General features: G+C 35.2%; 3 protein-coding genes across 9 annotated transcripts; 1 reads left to right on the top strand and 2 right to left on the bottom strand.

Moving 5' to 3' along the window:
- Nucleotides 1-251: 251 nt before the first annotated feature.
- Nucleotides 252-11,097, top strand: LOC114257926 (uncharacterized). Of its 4 annotated transcripts, none has more exons than XM_082873996.1 (13): nt 252-639; nt 947-1,115; nt 1,281-1,361; nt 7,076-7,158; nt 7,267-7,346; nt 7,459-7,569; nt 8,449-8,558; nt 8,821-9,130; nt 9,213-9,290; nt 9,573-9,623; nt 9,734-9,823; nt 10,138-10,215; nt 10,837-11,097. In XM_082873996.1, exons 1-13 carry the CDS (start codon nt 492-494, stop codon nt 10,888-10,890), a joined length of 1,443 nt encoding a protein of 480 aa, XP_082730122.1. In that variant the 5' UTR covers nt 252-491; the 3' UTR covers nt 10,891-11,097. The 4 variants fall into 4 exon arrangements, with proteins under 4 accessions (XP_082730122.1, XP_028053542.2, XP_028053543.2 ...); XM_028197741.2 differs by having other exon boundaries at nt 7,231-7,346; XM_028197742.2 differs by lacking the exon at nt 9,573-9,623 and having other exon boundaries at nt 7,231-7,346.
- A 6,718-nt stretch (nt 11,098-17,815) lies between these two features.
- LOC145792701 (uncharacterized) lies at nt 17,816-19,357 on the bottom strand. 2 transcript variants are annotated; one of them, XM_082873995.1, is made up of 4 exons: nt 19,176-19,357; nt 18,956-19,060; nt 18,476-18,852; nt 17,816-18,015 (listed from the first exon to the last, which is right to left on the bottom strand). In XM_082873995.1, coding segments are annotated over exons 2-4 (468 nt in total). In that variant the 5' UTR covers nt 19,046-19,060; nt 19,176-19,357; the 3' UTR covers nt 17,816-18,014. The 2 variants fall into 2 exon arrangements, with proteins under 2 accessions (XP_082730121.1, XP_082730120.1); XM_082873994.1 differs by having other exon boundaries at nt 19,136-19,348.
- A 62-nt stretch (nt 19,358-19,419) lies between these two features.
- On the bottom strand, nt 19,420-21,507 carry LOC145792700 (uncharacterized). 3 transcript variants are annotated; one of them, XM_082873993.1, is made up of 5 exons: nt 21,029-21,507; nt 20,824-20,916; nt 20,754-20,775; nt 20,430-20,665; nt 19,420-20,305 (listed from the first exon to the last, which is right to left on the bottom strand). In XM_082873993.1, the coding sequence occupies exons 1-4, from the start codon at nt 21,302-21,304 to the stop codon at nt 20,511-20,513; spliced, it is 546 nt and encodes a 181-aa protein (XP_082730119.1). In that variant the 5' UTR covers nt 21,305-21,507; the 3' UTR covers nt 19,420-20,305; nt 20,430-20,510. The 3 variants fall into 3 exon arrangements, with proteins under 3 accessions (XP_082730119.1, XP_082730118.1, XP_082730117.1); XM_082873992.1 differs by having other exon boundaries at nt 20,766-20,916; XM_082873991.1 differs by having other exon boundaries at nt 19,427-20,305; nt 20,754-20,916.
- Nucleotides 21,508-23,916: the final 2,409 nt, after the last annotated feature.

Genomic DNA, 23,916 nt, shown 5'->3' with positions numbered 1-23,916 from the left:
AAAAAATTGTAATAATTACTAACAAAATTACTAGAATTACCCTATATATTATAATTTTTTTCTCGCATATTATTCCCCTTGACGTAAAATTCCTAACTCATGACCCACTATAAACACAATTATCCTTTTGTTCAAAATAAAATAATAATAATAATAATAAAAACGGTTACCCCAATCTCTCCGAACACGGTCCAGATCATGCCACGTGGCTAGTATGCGCCGAATATTACAAACCACCCAATTTGAATGAATGATATTCCTGTGTTTCCCTCGGCAGCACCCCCCTCCCGCCCTCCAATTCCTTCGTCTCTCTCTCTCTCTCTCTCTCTCTCTCCGCCTTCCCAATACTGTATAAACTTTTTCCCTGTCTCTCTCTCTCTCTCCAAATTCCGTTATTTTCTCCCTAAATCTATACGACCTCAAATCTAGAGACCGAGAAAGAAAAAGAGAAATCTCTCTGTTTCCGTACCTCCCAAAATTTTAATGGATACATGGTCCTTGGATTCAACTCAATTTCGCTGCCTTCTTTCAATTCAATCTCACCCCTTCGATCTCATCTTCTGCAAATCTTTTCACCCTCTGATTCCTACTCATCCACCTACTTTCATTTGATCTACGCAACCTCACCAATGGGAAAGCGTAAGTTCTGTATTTTTTATTTATTTATGTATTGATTATTCTAGCTAGGGTTTCTCTATTTGATTAATTCAGATTTTCTCTTCGATGTCATGTTCAATCAAATCGTTGTTATTCTATTCAGTTAATGTTATAATTTATGTTTAACAACAAATAGACTCTGCAAAACCCTAATACAGCATTCGCAATCCTGCTTAACACTCTGTTTGGATGGGTTGATTTAGTGACAAATAAGCCTTTTTTCTTTTTTTCTTTTTTATGGGGGATGGAATTGAGGGTATCTGGGTATTGGTTTTGCTGTATTTTGCAGGTAGTTCTCAACGTAAGAATGCTGCGATGTTGGATACCGAAGATATTGATGGTGCGAGTTCGTGGTCGAGTGACCAATCAAATAACATGGAGATGTTCGGCACTGAAGAGGTGCAGCTGGTTAAAGAGAGTTTACTTGATCAATGCTTAGATGCCTTATACGAGAAAAGGTGCTTACTTTTAGTTAAGTTTATTATGTTTGCATCCGTGAATTGTGCTATAAATGGTAACAGAGCCTTAACTATGTGAAATTTGCCGTCTTTTAACCCTACCAATGCAATCTTTTGCCTGAATGTTAATGTTGTCTCTTTTTCTTTTTGTTTTTTTGGATGAAGGGGGTCAACAAGAGAGAAGGCTTTGGTAGCAATTATAGAGGCTTTTAATAGCAACTTGCAGCACGAGTTTGTCGAAAAGAAGTAAGGATTTTTATTGCATTTCTTTTTCAAATTTTATTGTCTTTTTCTTTTTTTAAATGTTTTGTTAAGGATTTTTATTGTGTGTCTTTTACATTTTTTAAATTAGAAAAATATCAAATACAGGAGTTGTGATTCCCTTTGTTTCAGTTGTTTGTGTTCATCATGAATTTCAGCTCACTGTTAGTTTATATATTTTTTAGAAGGTTCAGCAGAGGATGAACATCAATCTTTGTATTGATGCACTACAATTACCTTTTTTCTATTTTTTTATTATCCTATTTCAAGTAGTATGCATTTTCATGCATTGGAGTTTGCGCGATTTAATCACCACGATTGATTTCATGCTCCCAGGCTGAACATGTTTTTCTATTTTTTTTTTGTTTGTTTAATCCCCACTCATTGATTTTCATGTTGTTGGTTGTGAAGTGTGTTGGCACATAAATTTCAACAAATTTATGTTAAAATTTCAAATACGGTCAATCAGTCAATGACACTTATAGAGCCTATGATAAGAATGCTATAGGTAATCACTTCCTAAAAAGAATCCATTGAAGTGCATAAATAAAACAACATCGTATCTCAAGACGTCATTCAAAATGCTCAAGTGACACGTGGAGCCTACGAAAAATGACACTTGTAGAGCCTACAATAAGGACACCACACAGGATGAAACCCCAAAGATCAATCCGGTTAATAAGATATACGACTAATCAGATAGCGCTATTATTCAAAATTCAAATGGCGCTATCATTTAATTTGAAATTCAAATTGAAGATGAAGCATTCCTATCACCTGATGGCCCTCTATAAATATGAGGACCATCACACAAGACAAGGGATCAGAAAATCAAAAGTGAAAAGATTAGAGAGAGAGAGAGAAAGAAATTGAGAGCTAAGAAGTCGTTACAAGAAAGAAGAAGAGAAGCCTAGAGAACTCAAAAGCCTACGCTAATGGCAATGAATAGGTAAAGGGTTCCAAACCCAAGAATTATATTTTATATTCAAGGGTTCAAAGCCCATAACAATTTCAATAAAATATTTATTTTTCTTAAATTGTCTTTTGTTGTTTATTTTGTTCTTCATTAATCGGAGATTTCATTTGTATAAAATGTGTAATTAACGATCGGAAATAAGAACCTGCTATTCAAATAATCAACATTGTTTAGTCCAAAAACTAAACAATGGACATTTGTAACATAAAATTTTGAAATGTATTGAAACACTTCGGGTATGTTTGGTTTGAGTTTTAGAGATTAGTTTTAGAAAAAAATTTCCAAAAAGTTGTTTGGTTTGAGATTTTTCTCAAAAAATTTCCAAAATCACTTTCTCTCTCTTACACATCAATCAATCACTTTTTCTCTCTCCTCTCTCCTCTCTCCTCTCTCATTCTCAATCACTTTTTCTCTCATACACATCTATTCAATTACAACAAAATATCAAATCATTCCAAACTTCCAAACTCCAAAACTACTTTCAAAATTGTTAGTATATTATTCTATGTTAGTGTATATCAGCTGTTAGTAGGGTATATTTCTTTTCCTTTTACTTTATTTTATTAGTGCAACTTTCGGCTCCTCTCCTATATAGAGGAGTTCAACTGAACCTTTGTAACATCTATCAATAACATTCAATACAACATTTCAATACACAATTCTTTCTCTTTCTTTATACATAAATCTTTCATGGTATCAGAGCAAGGTTAAGAATCTAATAATTTTGTTCCACCGGCGGGCGGCAGCCTCGCCTTAGCCGCTCGCCGGACCTCAGCCCAGCCAAACAAGCTCCCTCTCTCTTGCTGGTTTTATGCTGGTTTTATGTTTAGCAAACTCAACCACCTGCACCGCCATAACAACCATCCATTGACACACACACCGAAGAAGAAGAGAGCAGTTTGTGCTGAACCTGGGGCAAAACCCAGCTTCCTTTTTCTCTCCGCTCCGCCGGTTTCAGTCTCACTCCCCTCCAGCCATGGGAGGCCTGATCAAACCATGCATTCATCACCTCTCTCTCGGTCCCCCCCCATCAAAACATTCTTCACTTCTCCTCAGTTCAGAAACACGATTTGGTCACTCCCTTCTGCTCCTTCCACGCATGTCACCTGCAATAACGGCGCTGTGATGCCTTTATGGTTTGATCTACATGCAATACCTGTAACAACCGATTCTCCTAATGATGAAAGCGGTGTCCTTAAAACAGTCCGGAATGTGCATGCAATGATAGACATGAACATTTAGCTCCTGCTGCACCCAGACCGTGCGCTGTGGTGATCGTGAAGGTAGTGATCTGTTTTGCGCCGTCGCTGGGTTCTCTGGCGTTGGACTGATCTTCTCGACATGACTTCTGGTACACGGGTTCTCTCTCTCTCTCTCCATGACTTCTGGTACACGGGTTCTCTCTCCCGCTGCTACTGAGCTTGCAACGGCCCACCCCCTCCGCCGGAAGCCCCTCCAGCTTCACACCCACGGCAGCAATGACAATGACTCCACTGTTTCCACTAAACCCATCCATCTCTGTCCACACCTGGTTCAGTGTTTGTTCCCTCTCATCCTTTCCTCCACCAATGCCGGTCCCTCTCTGCATCCCAACAGCATCTATCTCATCGATGAAAACCAAGCATGGGGAGTTCATCTGCGCCTTGTTGAACAAGTCCCTCACTCTTGAAGCCCCCACCCCTATAAACATCTCTATGAACTCTGATCTAGAGAGTGACAAAGACAGGGACTCCTGCTTCCCCGGCAATGCCTCTGCTCTCGGGTTCTCTCCCTCTCTCGGCAGTTTTGGGTTAGCGCCTTCACACACACACGGTTTACCGAGGGAGAGCCCACTCACCTTTCTTTTTCCTTTTTTTTATTCTTTTATTCCATTTTTTGCACCGCCCACGACCCACCAATTGCTTTGTACATGTCTCTCTTTTCTTTCTCTCTCCCATGTGACCCACCCAATGCACACCATCCTTCCCCACACTCCCCAACGACATCATGTTGTTCCCCCTTTCTTTCTTTTATCTCTATCTCTATATATCTATCTCTTTTTTTTTTATATTATATTACAACAAAAAAAAAAAAAAAAACAAAAAAAAAACAAAAAAAAAAAAAACAAAACAAAACCAGGAAAAGCGGCAGACGAACTGTATATACACTCCTGTGGGTGGTAATTTGGCCCACGGTTTTGATCCAAACCAGCCTCTAGTTTCAACGAGCTAAATATATTCTCTAAACTTTTCTATTTTAAAGTATTTTCCACCCATTTCTTTCTTTTCATTCCTTTATCCCATTGGTTTTGTCCCCCTCTTTTCGTTTCTTTTTATTTTCCTCTTTCCTACTGATTTGAATATCCAAATCAAACCCACAAAAAAAAAAAAAAAAAAAAAAAAAAACCAACCAAACAAACAAAAAAACAAAACAGACGAAAATGACTTGCACACCACACTCCTTTTATTCATGTCGGGCTCACCCCGTTCACCATTTTACATACAAAAAAAAAAAAAAAAAAAAAAAAAAAAAAAAACAAACACACAAAAAAACAAAAAAAAAAAACAAAACAAAACAACCACATCCACAGGCGGGATTTTTCTTCTTTACTCTACAGCCAATCTCTTCTTCTTGCCTCCGTCTTGGGCGGCCCTTGCCGGTGTTGCCTCCGTGTTTCCCACTCCACTGGGCACGATCACTACTCCCTGCTCCTCCACTGCAGCATATGGCGGACCTCCAAATCGAAACATCACGGTGGCCTTCCGCTTCAGCTCCTTGTTTTCTGCCCTTAGCACGCTTATCTCTGCTCGCGCATCCTTATACATGCGTTGGAGCAGAGCCAGCTGGGAGTTTAACTGCTGCACCTCATTTGTCCTACTCTGCAGCCGGTGCGACAAGTTTGTGACCGCCGTCATGGACTCCACACATGCCTTCAAAGTATACTGATTGGCCTCCACATCCGACTGCACCGCCATTTTTTGCTCCACAGACCGCATCGGAAAGTTCAACGGAGCAAACTCCGGGGCGCTTGGTTGAGGTTCCAGTACCACCACACCAGTTTTCTCTCTTGTTGACTCGTTGAGGTCTGGAAAGAGAGTGAGCAGATTCCGGGAAGACGAAGAGGCCATTTTCTGGGAAACAGAGTGTTACAGAATATTACAGAGTTTCTCTCTTCGAACACAAATCTCTCAGCAAAGGAAGAGTTTTTCAGAAGTTTTTTGTCTGCCTCAGTCTCAGCATCAACCTTGGTTAAATAGCCGAGGCAGCCACGCGCATCGCGTGCCTCTTGACGCCAGACAACCGGGCACGCCAGCCAAGGCACTCACGTGCCTCGCCATCATATCTGGCACGCCTTTTGATGCATCGGGCACGCCTTTTGATGGCACGCCTTTTGACAAATTGGGCACACCTTTTGAGGGCACGACTTTTGAGGGCTCGATATCTCCATCCATGTATATTTTTTGGGCAGCCTCTATACACACTCATACAGTGTCTTCTACACCGGTCAGCTTTATCAATCCCTTTGTTTCAACCTCAAATAGGTTTCTATCTTCACACCTATTTGAGTTTGAGGGGGGGTTATACACAGTATCATGTATAAGTCGTTCATGGCGCACTCCCTAAGTCGCCCCCTTGGTGCACCACCACAACCTCTACTACAACGGTCCGACATGACCCCATAAACTGTCCCGACATTGATTCCGGTCAGCTTCTACTACGGTCCGACATGACCCCATAAACTGTCCCGACATTGATTCCGGTCAGCTGCTACATCGGTCCGACATGACCTCGTAAACTGTCTGCTACAACGGTCCGACATGACCCCGTAAACTGTCTTCTACAACGGTCCGACATGACCCCATAAACTGTATTCTACATCGGTCTGACATGACCACACGGTGTCTGCTACATCGGTCCGACATGACCCCGTAAACTGTCTTCTACATCGGTCCGACATGACCCCGTAAACTGTCTTCTACATCGGTCCGACATGACCCCATAAACTGTCTTCTACAACGGTCCGACATGACCCCATAAACTGTCTTCTACATCAGTCCGACACGACCATACAGTGTCTGCTACAACGGTCCGACATGACCCCGTAAACTGTCTGCTACAACGGTCCGACACGACCATACAGTGTCTCCTATCCCATTTTTAATTGTCAGCTTATTTTTCTGTTTTGTGACTCTCTCCAAACTCAAGTTGGCTAGTGCCTATCCTCCTTGAGTTTGAGGGGGACTGTTAGTATATTATTCTATGTTAGTGTATATCAGCTGTTAGTAGGGTATATTTCTTTTCCTTTTACTTTATTTTATTAGTGCAACTTTCGGCTCCTCTCCTATATAGAGGAGTTCAACTGAACCTTTGTAACATCTATCAATAACATTCAATACAACATTTCAATACACAATTCTTTCTCTTTCTTTATACATAAATCTTTCAAAAATATACAACCAAACAAACTAAAAAAATTTCTAAAACAACTCTCCCAAATTTTTTTTAAAAACAACTCTCCCAAAAACAAACCAAACAAGCCCTTCATGTTTTAAAATTTGTGTCTACAAAGTGAAAATCAGGGAACAAAAGAGAACCCAAAAAAAAAATAAAAAATAAAAAAAGGTATACCTTTGTGTATTAACTCATCTACTGCCTATAGCTATGAGTGTTATAAAATTGTCTGTGTTGCACTGTTCCTATCGTATCCATATATTTATGGATTCGTGTGGTGCTTTGCATTTAGGTTTGTTACTTTACTGCATCAGTGTCTGAATTCAATAAAGCGAGGGTCTGTGAATGAGATATCTTTAGCATCTCGTGTCATTGGTAAGTCTTTAACCCATCATTTACTCTCTTTTGTTTCATTTTGAGTATTTTTAAATAAGTATGCCATGGTAGGATTGTTGGCTCTGACCACTGGTCCTGGGGACAAAGCACAAGAAATATTGGAAGATTCAGTCCCCCCTATTTCACAGGCTCTAAAATCTGGGTCTGTAGCATCCAAGACATCATCGGTATGTTTGTTATTTGTATTTTGACTAGGTGATATCATTTAGTTCTTTATTCCTGCAACTTCTCTGAAACCTTTTGGTTAACTGAAAATATGGATTTTTTTTTTTTTTGTAGTTACTGGAGTGTTTGGCTATTGTTACCTTTGTCGGTGGAACTGAGCCAGAGGAAACACAAAAAGCAATGCAAATAATGTGGCAAGTGGTTCATCCAAAACAGGGCTCCAATGTATGTATGCAAATTTCTCTTATTGGAAATCTATGAAGCACGGATACAGGTACGAGTACTGGTACTGGTACGATACGGGTACGTCGATACGGTAAAATCTAAAAAAAGTAGGGTACGGGTACGGCTTGGTATGTTTGTAAAAAAATATTTATTTTTAATCTAGAGTAGTGCAAAAATTGATTAAATAGTTTAATTTGTTGAGATCCAACCTACAATTAACATTTTATGCCAAAAGAAAAGGTATAAATCAAAATTAAATGTCAATATATTAAATAACTTATAAATCATAACTTAATTTTAAAATCATGCTAAGCATAACTAAAAATAAAAAAGACGTCTAGTGAAAGGAATTTTATCCTTGTAGTAGAAGAAAATATTGTTTTAACTGAGGTATGATATGGCTTGGGTATATACTAGGTACGTCTAGGTACACAAAAAATTAAGAAGAAAAAATTTAGGTACATGTTATGTGTGCGCGGTACGTATGCAGAAGTACCATTCGAAATACCATACGCCGTTAAGTACCCGGCACAGGTACGACATGTTTTTCGAAGTACCCATGCTTCATAGTTGGAAATGCACCTAATCATGTCAAGTGGCATGTTTATGTTTGTATCCTGGTCTGCAAATGTACTTTTTGGACACTTGATCATGCCATGTTATTCAAGTTTATATTTATTTCCTTTTTGCCTATTATTGCTATAGACATTTTGATTTTGTTGGCTTTGTTTGTAAATTGTAGCCAGTATAAATTTGTGAAAATGCTCTTCACGTCAACTTAGTATGCATTGACATGTAATGTTGTAGGTCTTGGTTGTTGATCTATTAGGTGGTAGTTGTATATATGTTTTGGAAAACTAATGTTACTTCTCTACTCAGGTAGTTGCCACTAAACCTTCATCATCTGTAATACTGACAATGGTGTCTGCTTGGTCATTTCTGCTTACAACTATGGATGGTTGGACACTTGATCCTAAAAACTGGCAAGAGTGAGTAAATCTGGCTTTTAGCTTCACTGATCTCTCTCTGTCTGTGTGTGTGTGTGTGTGTGTACATAGGACACTACTGTACGCACAGTACATTTCTGTTTCTGGCCTTCTTAGGATTTGTTTACTATGCTGGGACAGTTATAGGATCTAGACCTCATAACCTTCCAAAAGGGTTGAATATATAACAGTGAACTGCAAGGTCAATTGCTGCTGTTAAGAAAATTTAATTAGAAATGAATTTACTATTCTGATAATGATGCAGGTCGATTTCTTATTTTTCTACTCTGCTAGAAAAGGATGATAGATCTATACGCATTACGGCTGGTGAAGCACTTGCTTTAATTTTTGAGATAGGAGATTTGGAGAAGCTCTCTGGTGAAGCCAAAGCATTTAGTGACAGCTCCATTCATGAAAGGAATGTTTCTCGGATGTTTGCCGATATACAGGGATTGCGGGGGAAAATCCTAAATCAAGTAAGAAACCTTTCCATGGAGGCAGGTGGTAAAGGATCTAATAAGAAAGATCTTAACAGTCAGCGGAACTTGTTCCGGGACATTCTTCATTTTCTTGAGGTATTACCTAATTAGTTTTCCATATATTTTTTTATTTCTATGTTAGCTGTTATAATGATCTTACTGCACAAAAAAAAATCAGTCTGGCTATCCTCCGGAAACCTCAATGAAGATTGGAGGTGTCCCACTTAACACAACGTTGTGGTCTCAATTGATACAGGTTCCTCCCCTACTCTTCAATCTTGCTTTTGATTGTGAGTGCCTATACTAATTGACCAATGCTACATCTACTTAAAATCTTACTAAAAACATACATGTCTAAACATCATTGGATGTCTAAACATCATCGGATGTTTAAATCTCGCTGTTGTTTTGACAACCAATCACATTTGGCATCTTATATTTTTAGTAAGGTTGTTAGTATGTGTAGAATTATTCTTACTAATTTTGTGTTTTCCAATCTCAATTTTACCCCTTAGTGTTTCTTATTTCCTTTTAACAGCTAAACTTTTTAAAGCGTCTTATTGGGGGAGGTTTCATAAAACACATGCAGGTTTTTTTTTCCCTCAACCATTCCTTGGTATTGTTCTCTTCTTTTTGGATTTGTCAATGATTCCTGATTTTCCTCTTTCCTATTACCTCTTTTTCCTTGGGTTTAAACAGGAAAATGAATTTCTCTACGATTTATTTGGGTTTACACCACAGAGAACGCAGCTTTTAGGAAATGAACATCATATGTCTAGTTTTGACAAGGTTAGTTCATACCATTTGCTCTGCAATTTTATTTTGTCTATATACTTTTAGGTATTATGCTTTACCATTGCCAATTTGGCTTCTCTATGTACAAGGCATGAAGAAAAGTCTATTCATGACAACGTAGGGATCTTAACACTGTACATGAAAAGTTTTACTCTGTGGGATCAATAAGCATTGTTTCTGTTGATTGTTTGTGGCTGATTGATTTATATTTTTTCTTTCTTCATATTTGCTTCCTGGTGTTTTTTTTTTTTTTTTTCTTTATTATATTTTATTAGTTTCCTTTTAGTCTGATTTACTCTTTCATACAGAGGTTCTACAAGTCACCTAACTCAGTCGTGAACAAGGCAAGGACTCAAATTAGGAACAAGCAACGAATTTTGTCCCAGGTAATCTATTTTCAACCAAGATTAAATTCTACATGTCTTTCACCTGCAGTTTTATAGTAATTATTTACCTTTTCAATGTACGAACGGAAGTATCTATATCAATTAAATGTGGTTTCTCTATAAAATGTTACTGTTTGTCATATCATGCTATACAAGACTTTTTGACAAATGGTTAACTTTTTCATAAATTTCTGTCAATGATACAAGTTCCCATCAATTTGACCTCATTTTTATGGTGTTTGGAACCCTGTTTTTGTGGGCTGGTTATTTTTTAGCCTATTTGCTAGTTCAAGGAGGCTTGATTATCAACCGAGCTGCCCATTGGCTGGCTTCTGCTCAATTCAAGGGAGTTTTACCTTTAGATTGGGTTCGGAATCCCCTGCCTATCTTAAGGACTCGTTACTTTTTTATTTTCCTTTGTAGCCTGAGGGCATTTCCTAATTCCAAAAAAAAAAAGTGGCTTGATTGGTTGAAATCTTCGCGTCAACAATTTTTGGAGTAAAAGAAATAGCAACCAAAAAAAAAAAAATGCTTCCATTCTCTGCAACACTAACTACTGCTATTGAATGCTGTTGATTCCCATGTATTAAATCCGTGTAATGTGTTGGTTTTCTTGTGCAGGGTAGGAACACTGGACACTATACAGTTCGTTTAGTTGAAGAGTTGGTCTTTTAGATCATGTAACAGCCACATCCGAAGCTTTTTGAAATTTCACCTTTTACGATTATTGTTATCCCAGACAATCATCAGACAGGAAGCATTTTTCAATTAGTGACAGTGTTGAGCACACAAATTGTTTCAGTTGTAATTTGTCAAAATTATATTCTTTATACATCTGAAGTGTTATTTTGAGCATTAATAAAATAACTTTGAATTTGGTTTGGTTTGGTTTGCGTCATTTGGTATGGTGGTGTAACATTTTTTTTTGGGGATTGTGTTTCTGGGGCATTGTTTCAATGCTTGAGAGACCACACAATTGTAGCTCCTAGAGGTATTGGGTCAATGCCCAGAGCATACTATATCATCCATGTTGGCAATTGAGAGATATCAGTTATTCTAACGCTCTGTTTGTTTGGACGGAAAAAACGGAGAACATTTTTTACAGAAAACTTATATTTTTCCAGCAAATATTTTTCTATGTTTGGTACTGGTGTTGGTGAAAGGAAGGTGGAGGTGGAGGTGGAGGTGGCGGCATGGCAGTGATGGCAATGGCGATCATTGCGGTGGCCATGGTGATGGTCATGTGGTGGTGGAGGTGAGAAGCGTGGTGGTGGTGTGGTGACATTAGTAAAATTTAAATCAGAAAATGTTTTTTGCTTTTTAAAATTGGAAAATATTTTCCATTGACCATGAAAAATGTTTTCTATTGACTTTCGTTTTCTATTGTACTAAACACTAGACAATACAGAAAATATTTTTTTTTTTTTCTGACCAAACGGAGTATAAACAAAAGAGGAGAAGAAAAAAAATGGTGTTCCTGGTGCATTGTCCCAATACCTGAGAAAATTGTGTAGCTGCTATAGGGGTATTGGATCAATTAAAAATTGGATAAATTTCTTTTGACCATGACCCATTTTCCCCTTAATATTTAAAACTCAATAGGGTTTAATTAGGAATGTCATTGACGCCGTTAACGGAAAACATTAATTTACATTTATGCCATTTAATTACAACTTTATCATCATCTTCCTCATCACTTGCCCATTTTCTTTTACAACTAGTCACCACCTGCTTTACTGCACCACGTCTCGCCACTCTCCTTTACTCGGCCACCACCTCCCCTTGTCCCCACCTGTTTTGTTGTCTGCAAGTTCATGAAAGTGAGCTTTTTTTTGTCTATAATTTAATATTTTCATCATACAAACATAATTCGAATTGGTAAAAACAAATAAAAGTAGTTTCATCTTAAAAATGCAATTAATATGTCATGTGTTGTTCATGTGTTGTTCATGACGTGTTTCCATCAACTACCCTAATGATCTATTTGGTTTATTGGAATGAGATGTAATTGTACTCAACTCAGATTGTGGTGCCAAATGAGATAATACTGGTTGAGGATGTAATATTGGTCAAACTCCAATCAAAGTATGACTCCTAGGTAGTGAAATCCCAATAAGAATGTGATTCTTAAGTTGGGTGAGAATGGAGATCTTGAGGAGATTAAACCCAACCCAATTAGGAAAAGAAATTTTAAATAATGAATACTTACAAGGCAAGTAGAGTCCTAAATGGAAAAGAAATCCTAGGATTCAAAAAGATAGTCATATATAAGAGCACAGCCTCATGCGTTGAGGTACACATTTTGCTTGTTCTGGTAATTGATTACACCTTTTTGTATTTGTGCTATCGATTATTCTCTAGTTCTAGAGGGAGAGAGAGTTTTAGCATCGGAGTGCCCGTTTGAAAAAAAAGTCGAACAAGGCACTAACAGTTCTTGTCTTGCAAATTCGTTTAGAAGATCATCTTCATTTCTAGATTTCCAAGAGGAAAAAGATCTTATTGATCGTGTGTGGTCAGTCAAATTTTAGTACACACAATAATGATCATTCCTCAAGCTTTTCTATGGAATGATCATTCCTTAACAATTTGAGCAATGATTCCATTTCAAACGTTTTTCACTTTTTTTGTCAATCAAACATTGAAATAAACATTTTGATGGAATGATCATTCCACTGCTAGAAATTAGGCTTTTAGTGGCGTTTAAAAAACGCCGCTATAGCTATCAAAAACGCCACTAATTGTTTTTGTGGCTTTTTGTACCAAATGTCGAAGATGCGGCCGTCACCATAGCTTTATGACGCTTCAAAAGCATCGCTATATTTAGTATAGGCGGCGTTTTTAAAAACGCTGCCAAATGTCCCACCCTAACAGCACTATGCATCACTATGATTTAGCGACATTTTTAAAACGCCGTCATATCTTTTTTCAAAAACTGACCGTTAGCTTTAGAGTTTAGATGGCATTTCTCAAAACGCCGTGATATCCTATTTTTTTAATTTTTTTTTTTAATAAAAATTGTGCTAATTTTATGTGATTGAACTAAAAAAATGCCTTTAATAAAATTGAATAGCACTAATATGAAATAATAGCTTCCATTCAAATAGTAAATGTAGCATTAATTCACTTTCATCCAATTTAATATCCAATCATCATTACCCACAAAATAACATATCCACAAATGATGTTTTAACATTACTCACAAAATAACATATCCAAAAATTGAATTTTCAATTTTTCACCAAAAAATTGAATGATTCATAAGCAAAGGACCTGACCCTTGTATTTTACAATAATATTTTTATGTGTGTAAAGCACATGCTTCTAGTTATCACTGTTCTTGCCAGGATGCAGCTCACCAACAAAACCTATAACATTGACAAGATGATAACATAAAACATTGAATTAAACATCTGAAAAGACTCAAAAATTAAAAATAAGTTTAATAATACAAGAAGTATAATACAACCAAAAAAAAAATTAAAATTTGTTAATACATACCCTAAAGCCGGATAACACAAGTAAAACCAAACTAGCATCAAATAACTTGTAAAGGACATAAAATGAGACCCAAATTGACCAAAAACTTGATCGGATGAGGCCCATAGGCACTAAAACCTTTACAAATTCCAAACTTTCACTTTCTAGTTTGCATTCTCTACATCATGTATCTCCTTCTTCTCAGACAAAGTTAGCAATCTCTCAACTTCAACAAGAGCTTTGCAATTTCAATATTTTCTAAATTGGGACATTTCAAAGAATGATAACATTAAATTAAAACTCAAGATGGTATATAGCATGGAAAAAATACCAAAATCTGCAATATTTTAATGATATGAAATTCTCAAAAGCAACCATTCAAGAAAATAAAAGACATCAACAAATATAAAAAACGCAATAAAAGTCAGGAAACAAAATACATACCTGAATAAATAGCCGATGGAGAGCTTCTTGCTCAGCATTAGTAAACCTCCCAAATGCTTTCGAGATTTCCTATTGAAATGCATGAAATAAATATAGCATTCAGAAACAAACATTTCATAAAAGAGCTTTATGATGCTAGTAGAATAAATGAATTTTTCTTTTCCTTGAAAATCATGTGTCAAGAAGGGCATTGAAGTAAATAGACACTTTATAAAACAAAAAAGAGTTTGGGACTTAGTTGCCACCAGGTGTGTAAACAAAGTGAATATGAGAATCTTAAAATTCTGCTATCCTTTGCTATAACCACACATTATGCTTTTCATTATCCAAACTCAATTTTTTTAAAAATAACCATGCATTATGATAGATAGGACTACAGATCAGTAATCAATACTGATCAGGGTTAAGAGAGCATTGAACATTTCAAATTAAGATAGTTTTTTTAGTTACTTGAGCATAAATATTTAAGTTATAAATTACTGACCACATTTTTAATATTTTGTAAAGATAAATGTCCAGAAAAACTTGCAAAAGATGAGTGAACATAAAAGATGAAAACATAAAAGATGAAAACACCTATGGGGTTTTATACAGGGGCATATACCACCCAACACAGATGAAAACATAAAAGATGAGTGAAAATGTAAAATTGAAGTAAAAAATTAGAACATTATGTGTGTATTTCACAGTTAACTGAAAAGTTTACACAAATATAAAGAGATTGTTCCGGTTATTATATACTTTTAGAGACAAAAAGCAAAGCTCCCAAAAAAATGGAGTGATTGAAAGATTCCATACCTTTTTCTTTGTATTTGTTGTAAACTTCAGTCAATTGGGTATAGTTTGAATCTGCTAACCCACTGTTTCAACCCCCACATACACAAATCACACAGAAACCCAGTATTAGAAAAGAAAGATAAAAGATTAAACCCATATATCAATTTCGCAGAATATGAGGCAACAATAAACAAGACTAGAAAAGATAAGAGAAGGGAAGAAGCCATTTGGAAGCAACGTTGACAACAAGAAGAACCTTCCCTTTGTATGTGCTGAGATCCACCTCCTTACCCTTGTTATCCTGCACATCCCAAACAAATTCCAAACTTTCTCAGAATCCAAACAAAACAATTTGAACAAACACATATATACATGAATGTAAAACAAATAAAGAATGAGACAGAGAGACCTTGACCGAGAAATCATGAATGGATTTTTGAGGGACTGATTCAGAAGCACCCATCTAGATTGTAACTAGAGAGATTTGTTTACATGTAAAGATTTCTATTTCTTGAAGGTTTGGCCAAGACAACAACCAGCACAGAGCACCAATATATGTGTGTGTGTGTGTGTGTGTGTGTGTGTTTGTGTGTGTGTGTGTGTGTGTGAACAACATAGAGAGAGTAGCCTTGAAAAAGTTTTCCTTCACATTATTTTCCCAAGAGATTTTCACAAAGAACTTATAGCTGAGACAGCTTTCACATGGGGATTTTCTTTCTTGAAGGTCTTTCTGAACTCCTCGCTGCAACATTATGAGACTCAAATCAAAGGCTATCTTTCTTTGATATCAAGCAAACCCCAGAAATAATTTCTAATGGGTACAGCAACAAGATCAATACATACAGAAATACAAAGAAGGCACTGGGAGGCCTCTTAGGCTTGTTGGGGTCTTTCTTAGCCAACTTTCCCTTCTTGGCTTGACTTTTGCCACCCTTATCTGCCTTAGTGGCAGCCTTTCTCTTCCCGACCTTTTTGAAAAGAAGAGATATATATGATCTGTCATTATAATATTCCTATTACCACTATATCCACCATTAAATATAACGATTAGATGCATATAGAACTCATTTGACTCGACCTTGAAACTTCTGGTCAAGATCATAACATTAAACAGAGTCATTCACATTAATGTAAACACCAAAAACAAAACAAACAAAAAAAACCCACAAAGATGCAACTACAACCACCAAAACGTTACACAAACTTAGCAAACCTGTCGTCAACTGGCTTCAACGCCTCCTTTGGGACCCTGATTGGTGCCCCCTTATCCTTGGCAGCCTTCATTGTTACAATTGAATGCCTTAAAAAGTAAAACAACCTTAGATTAGAACCCAAAATCTACACAGTAATTTGTTTTAAGACCAATTTAGATCCCAAAAAAGTTAAACAAGACAAATATTCATGATAAAACCATACAGGTCAACGCAACACACACACACACACAAACATAGAGATTAATATTAACCTTAAAAAGACAAAATCAAGCATTTCTTAAAAAAAAATGAAATAGAAAAACGTTAAACAAACAAAATAAGGAATTGAAGCGATCAAAATAATCACAAAGAAATAGAACAGATCAAAAACGAATAATTAAAGTGATCTATTCTAGAAAAACAAACATTCAATTTAACTTGCCAAAGTAAACCTAATTTTTAATTACCTAATATGCTCCTGCTTAACAAATTTGGGATTTAAAGACGAAACAAATTTGTCTCAAAATGTATATATTTCGTCACCCAAACTAATTACGACGAACATTTTTCGTCACCCGTTTTGTCTCCAAAGGGTCGTCGCTAAAGGGTCTTAGAGACGAAAAAAAAATTCGTCATTGAAAATGATAAATTTGTGACGAATTTTTTTGTCTCCAATACACTTTGTTGGGAACATACTTGTAAGTAATTAGTGACAAAATATTTTGTCATTAAAGAAGAAATTAGAGACAAAAGTATTTCGTCATAAATATAAGAAATAGAGACGAAATAATCTTGTCACGTTTAATATAAACGAAGATGAAAAAATTTTGTCAAAGAAGCTACCAATAGAGACAAAAACAAATTCATCATTAAAAATAATAAATTTGTGACGACTTTTTTTGTCTCCAATACACTCTGTTGGGAACATACTTGCAAGTAATTTGCGACAAAATATTTTGTCATTAAAGAAGAAATTAGAGACAAAAGTATTTTGTCATAAATATAAGAAATAGAGACGAAATAATTTTGTCACGTTTAATATAAACGAAGACAAAAAAAATTTGTCAAAGAAGCTACCAATAGAGACAAAAACAAATTCATCATTAAAAATGATAAATTTGTGACGAATTTTTTTTGTCTCCAATACACTCTGTTGGGAACATACTTATAAGTAATTAGCGACAAAATATTTTGTCATTAAAGGAGAAATTAGAGACAAAAGTATTTTGTCATAAATATAAGAAATGGAGACAAAATAATTTTGTCACGTTTAATATAAACGAAGACGAAAATTTTTTGTCAAAGAAGCTACCAATAGAGATAAAAAAACAATTCATCATTAAAAATGATGAAATAATGTCAAAAAAAATTCGTCACACATTGAGGGTAATAGTGACAAAATGTGACAATATTTTTTGTCATAACAAATTCATTTAGCGACGAAATAAAGAATTTATGACAAAATTAATCATCCACCTAAGCCAAATAAGAGACAAAAAAACCTTCTTTAGGGATGGAAAATTTTGTCAATAATTTCATAATATTTTTTTCCACATTATATACCTATTTTTTCAAAATCTAAATTTTAGTTCAACAAATATGACCCTGTTCATGTTGAAACCTGTTGAATATAACAATTCCATCACAATTTAACCTAACATGTTATCAACACATTTACGAATTAACAAAATGAAAATATCCATTCATCATTACAAATAATTTCATCCTGATATAATAAAATAGTGAAATATCCACAAAATATCCAAAAGTTATAACTTGTTCAATTCCACCAAAAATCCAACAATAACTAGTGTAACTCCAAAAAGTATGTGTATCCTTATCAAACAAAAATGAACATTCAAACAAATTACATCATTGTTGCACGTCAAAAATGCCACCCCAATCCAATCTGCAAAAAAATAAATTAAAAGTTTTAGTAATTAATCAATTATACAAAAGATTAAAAACATTAGTAACTCATCAATTTACTATTAGATCAATTATACAATTTATCCCTGTAACAGACTTTTTTTTAGATTATGAGAACAAAAAATTAATTTTAAGGCTAATTCACAAATGGTGCATCCCATTAATGTGCCGTAAGTTCATACAACTTATATTGGCCCCTCCTAAGGTGTTTCTATTGGTTCTTGTACAAATCTATAATTGTGTGATAATTTAGCATTTCGACAGCCTTTTTTCAAGCTTTAAGTATAGAGAAAAAAAAATATTTTTTAGACTAATTCACAATTTATACATCATGTGCACCTGTACAAATTGGATATCATATGCATGTTTCCATTACTTCCTAATTCTTCAAACATGTATTCTTTTATAAAATTTGTTATATTAAAGTTAATATACTTTACCAAGAAGTATGTCCACTTGTGGATGAGTCCCCTTCACTTCCAAAGTGTCCAGTGAATCCTTTGGTCCTCAAAAAATTGACAACATCAGCCATTATCTCCCCTTGCTTCTTCTTACCCTCTTCAAGATCTTCTATTTTATTGTTCTGCATTTGTATTTGTTCCTTTTGTGTCTCTATTTGCATCTCAAGGCGCTTCACATAATCATTTGTTTCAGCATATATGGTAGTGGCTCTCCTAATAGAGGATGAAGGTCTCATGCCAAGTCCCTTCACATAGCCAGACCTTGGCTTTAGGACTTTGATTGATAGCTCTTCTGCAGTCAAAGGGGTTGATCCTGGCTGTGAGAGGTGATCAGCCTGTATCTGTATCATATTTTCCTATCAAATATAAAAAAAATTAAATAATTATTAGAAAATTAAATAAGATTATAACAAATAGTATTCTAAAATTTTGTTAATAAAAATTGCAATATATACGCACATAATTACACTGAGCTTGAGATGAGATCCACTCATGTGTTTTCTCATTATAGTGAGTTTCCTTGTACAACTCTGCTAGATCAGGTAGCATCTTCTTTTCTCGTGCCTAATTCGATAGACCAAATATTCAATAAATAAAGCTAAGAATCTAATATAATTCTGAAAGTGCAAGGATACGTACCAGTTTTTCTACTCTAACAGGGATTGACCTAGAACCACACCTATGTTTTGTATACATCCTTTCTCTGTTCGCGATGTTGGCCTTTGATTGTTCTTATAAGGAAGAATGACCAATATAACAATGAAATGTATCATTAGTAAGACAAATATGTTGGCTTTTGATTGTTTCTGTAAAGAATAATGAACCAATATAACAATGAAATGTATCACTAGTAAAACAAATTTAATGGTTGATAATAAAGAAATTGCATTGTTCCTCTCTATCATTTTCCTGTATATCATTTCAACTTAAAAGATATTTCAAATTATTCACTAGTTTCATTCAATTCTGTGAAAAATAGATTAGAGGACTTGTTGAGATTTCATCATAAGATGGTTTTTCTAGGTGAAAAAAGAAAAACGAGTAATTTACACCGTTCACAAATAGGGGGCATATAAGCATGGGCAAGATAGATTGTGAAAAAATCCATTTACATTTCACAAGATATGCAACAATTACTGATACCAAACTCATAACCCTTTCTTTCTTCCGCAACTCTATCAAATCTAAAGTTCTGTCTCAATACCCTATATTAGTTACTTAGCTAGTTGCTTACCATTATCATGAAACTTCAAACCAAACCCAAGAACAAACAGAAAATTAATACAATCATAGAAACTGAAATCTTAGTTCTTTATTCTATGATGTGAAAGATGCACTTTAAGGAACCATAAATTAATCTCCTATTATGCGAGCCTTCCAATCCATGTTTAATAGTTTCCCTTTCTCATTTTTCCACTTATTTGGTTTTTATTATGTTCCACTTACATGCCTAGAAGATAAAGGGAAAAGAATACATATGGAATTTCACAGCAAATTGATTGTGTTCTTTCTAGTTGTTTTAGAATCTCTCCCTATTCTAATCAAATTCTTTCTTCGCTAATATAATAAAAAAGATTAAAATGTTACCAGAAATTCTTTAGTGTTCCACTTTTTATCAATAAGATCTATCCACTTGGTAGGATCGACATTCTTTGGTGGGTGGTTTCTTGCATACTCCTCCCCTTTAGCCTCCTTCAGCTCCATGAATTGTTTGTGCAGCCTATAGGTATGGTTACTCAATCTCCGACCAAATTTTGTGTTCATTGCCTTCTCTATATCAACAGGGTCTCCTTGTAAATCAAATTGATCCTGCAAAAAATAGATAAGTCATAGATAATTCTTATAAAAAATAAAATAATTACAATAAATAATTAAGATTTCTAACCTATTATAAAAATGAGTAAAATCTCCTATAAGTAGACAACGAACTTACATTCAAGCGTTGAAACATCGCCTCCTTAACGGAGGCATCAACATACTTCCACCTACGAACACTTGGATTTGGTAAACGAGTTCACACTTCTACACCAATCTTTGAGGCTAGTTTTGAGGCATAGTCCCCTACCGGTGCACGAAATTCTGGAGGGATAGGCACGCTAAGCTTTCCATCTTTATCAACAAGGCCTTGAACCTCTTTGCCTCGAGTCGGGCCACGAGCACGCTTAGCAGCTGATATTGTGAAGCCATAATATTGAAATAGTATGTGAACAAATTTAATTAAGATCTCAAATCAATGTAAATAAAGAGTGTGTCTTACCAATAGTATTACCAGCAGTCACCTCAAGTTGAGGCTCCACATTGAGAGGTGGTGGCGGATTGCTAGTCACCTCAGGACGTGAAGAGGTATCCCCCTCTTCTAATGCGTGGGTCAATGCCTCATGATGAGATTGTGAACGGGCTCTCGATGGTATCTCTAACAGCTGAATAACATAATAAAATATGAATATATGTACAAAGATATACATGTCTATGTGTGTATGAATTGAAAGTAACAAGAAAGAATATATTTCACAATGCATAAATGTATAGTACCTCATGCTCAAACGAATCATAGGTTTCAGTGTCATTGCCATCTTCAGCCTCTGACGGTCGATAATCATCATCATTTTCCTCAATTGGTATTTGTTTTTCCTTCCTCAATTTCTTATGTTGAACCGTAGCCTTCAAACAAGTTGTTATATTCTTCACTCCTAGAGCATTCATTCTCTCACGGTTTTTATTAATATTCTTCATTCTTTGTTTCTCATAGTTTGTTACCTTCTTAGTTGCGGTACTTGGTTTGGTCAATTGCTTTTTTGTAGCGTCCATTTTGCCCAACTATAAAGCATAATTGAACATTTTTTTGGTGGATACGCATAATTGAACATTAGATGTAAAGAAAAGATAATTATATATTTCTATACATAAAGCATAAAGCAACAACAATCTCAACAAGTGGATATGTCATATAGGCTCTAAATCATTGAAATATGGCTAGAGTGATATGGATGATTTTTGTTTTTACCATTTACTTATCATAGAGCAAATTAATTACAAGCCAAGCCATGGAATTATTTATCTTCACTTTGACTTGTACACTAACAACCACATGTTCTCTACCTTTTGTCGTCTTCCATGGTAATTTTCTAATTTTTCTCTATATTTTTTCATCATTTTTTATTTTGTAGTCATTACCTAAGGCTTGGCTTGGTTTGGTTTGGTTTGGAAAGAGAAGAAAATAACAGAGTCACTGCAAGCTCTTCTTCTATTTACTCTTGAATGATTTGTTTACATCAATAACGCCCATATATATAGGGTGAATCGCTATCATTTTCCACAATTTTTATAATTCTAGACTAGCGATTGGAGATAAAATCAAGCCACAAATTATGCAACCATAAATCATGAGATTCTATCTTCAATGTGTTTTTATCTTCGACGCTCACACACACAAACCCCCCACCCCCCACGCCAAGTTGGATCATGAAATTGTTGAAGTGTCAAACTTGAACTCAGAAATTAAATTATTGCCGGAAAATGGTTGTTTAAGTTTGCACAAAATGACACATTATGCAAATTCACCAAGTATGCAGCCATACTAAATTATTGGTAGTGCGACTTTGCTGAAAAATGCACGAAATGACACATCATGTAAAAATGGATCATGATAATGACACCCTCTCAATGAAATTTTGGGAGAAGACGAATCAAACATCTTGCAAACATGTAAGTGTGCAGAGAATGAGCAATATGCAAACACATGAGGCACGAAATGAACATTGTGCAAATGGTGGTAAGTCAATCTTCCTCTAAATGACAAATAGGATATGTGCACAAAATTAGTATCATGCAATCATAAGAAAATGATGCAAGAAATAAGACATCTTGCTAATGGAATGCATCTATGGATTGAAAGAAAATGTGACACCATGGGCCAACGAGAAATGGCATTAAGGGCCAATAGGGAATGGCACTTTGGTCCTATGGGAATGCCATTATGTGCCAGGGGACTTTGGCTTTGAAATATTTTTTTGGTAGCATTTTGTTGCAAATGAACTGAACAGTGGCAAAAACAATGCATGGTTTGTTGTGGACGGGAGAGACCATGACATAAGAGACCATATGAAAGAAACGATACTAAAAACATTGTATTACTACTTAAAAGGAGGCAGAACCAATAGATAGTTAAAAGTGGATGCAAATGAGTCATAAGTAGTTGGGAATGGTCTGATGTGAGAGGAAGACAAGTGCCACCAACCCAAGTAGGAGTTTCTCGCTACTAAGGGTTTCCTGCTACTACCATTCATGGTGATAGAACACAGCAGGTAAAGTTGTTTTAAGCATTATCTTTTGCTGGGGTATTTATTATGATATTGGTGGTGTATATTTTGGACAAATCACAAAAGTAACTCATTCAGTTATAATTAAAAAAAGAAGAGAAAAGCTTGTGGATAGCACTGTAAGCAGATTGTGGAAGAGCAGAGGAAGTTTGATGGTGTTGAAGATTTGTACCGTGAGAGTCCCTTTGTGGAAGAATGCAGCCGATCCCTCAGCCGTGGGTTGCAACTGTAAGCACACCAGAGGAAGAGCAGATGGTGTTGAAGATACAACCTTTCAACTTCTCAACCTCTAGATATGTATTGATTGTGATGAAGTTTTTTTTGGTCTACAATGGCCCAACTTCTCAGCTTTCAATTTCATTTGATTTCATTTTTTGAACCGACTGCATTTTCTTCTCAGTCTTTCAACTTCCTGTACAGTTGCCTCGGTGTGCTTAAGGTTTACAACTCTATCTATATAAAGTTTAAACTTTATCAGCCTTTCAACTTAGAGGATATTAAAATATTAAAATAAAATCTTTACGTATGCAAAGATTTTAATAAAGTTTAAAGTTTACAACTCTATCTATATAAAGTTTAAACTTTTTGAAAGTCTACATCTATATCCTCGAAAAGTCAGATTAAAAAAATATTAAACTTTATCCATTCGGGAAAATTTACTTTAGCATATCAACTTCTCAGCCTTTCAACTTCTCAGCTTTCAAAACTACCACTAAGTTGATGTTAAAAAAATTTACTTTTTATAATGGCATATATAATTTAAATATGATTTTTTAAAAATTCTTTTTAATTTAAAATTACAATAAAATATTAAATAGAATAAAAACAAATTTCTTACAAAATAAAAGTATTTGAATAAAAAAAAAAAGGTAACAAGGAAATTTAATATGGTATTTTTATTTAATCTGAAAATAATTTTAGATGAATAATAAATTATCACCTATAACCCTTTTCTTTTTTTAAAAAATAAAAAAGTTTAACGAACTATCACTTTTAATAAAAAAAAAAAAAAGAAAAATTAAGGTTTCTTTCTAATTTATTTTAACAAAAGTAACTTTTTAACAATTTGAGCCAAATATTTCTTTATTCTTTATTTTAATT

The sequence above is a fragment of the Camellia sinensis genome, chromosome 6, assembly GCF_055761805.1.
Source record: "Camellia sinensis isolate YWXY chromosome 6, ASM5576180v1, whole genome shotgun sequence".
NCBI classification, from domain to species: Eukaryota; Viridiplantae; Streptophyta; class Magnoliopsida; order Ericales; family Theaceae; genus Camellia; species Camellia sinensis.
The sequence above is the reverse complement of the archived record's forward strand: the minus strand, read 5'-3'. Positions and strand labels throughout refer to the sequence as shown.

What these genes read in the sequence shown, in the direction of transcription:
- LOC114257926 (XM_028197741.2), top strand. Translation starts at nt 492, where the DNA reads ATGGTCCTTGGATTCAACTCAATTTCGCTGCCTTCTTTCAATTCAATC. An exon ending in TAGCATCCAAGACATCATCG is followed by an intron (nt 7,347 to 7,458) that starts GTATGTTTGTTA and finishes TTTTTTTTGTAG; the next exon opens with TTACTGGAGTGTTTGGCTAT. An exon ending in ATATGTCTAGTTTTGACAAG is followed by an intron (nt 9,824 to 10,137) that starts GTTAGTTCATAC and finishes TCTTTCATACAG; the next exon opens with AGGTTCTACAAGTCACCTAA.
- LOC145792701 (XM_082873994.1), bottom strand. Translation starts at nt 19,192, where the DNA reads ATGTATACAAAACATAGGTGTGGTTCTAGGTCAATCCCTGTTAGAGTA. An exon ending in CTGTTAGAGTAGAAAAACTG is followed by an intron (nt 19,061 to 19,135) that starts GTACGTATCCTT and finishes CTATCGAATTAG; the next exon opens with GCACGAGAAAAGAAGATGCT. An exon ending in CTCAAGCTCAGTGTAATTAT is followed by an intron (nt 18,853 to 18,955) that starts GTGCGTATATAT and finishes TATATTTGATAG; the next exon opens with GAAAATATGATACAGATACA.
- LOC145792700 (XM_082873991.1), bottom strand. Translation starts at nt 21,304, where the DNA reads ATGGACGCTACAAAAAAGCAATTGACCAAACCAAGTACCGCAACTAAG. An exon ending in ATGATTCGTTTGAGCATGAG is followed by an intron (nt 20,917 to 21,028) that starts GTACTATACATT and finishes TATGTTATTCAG; the next exon opens with CTGTTAGAGATACCATCGAG. An exon ending in GACTGCTGGTAATACTATTG is followed by an intron (nt 20,666 to 20,753) that starts GTAAGACACACT and finishes TCACAATATCAG; the next exon opens with CTGCTAAGCGTGCTCGTGGC.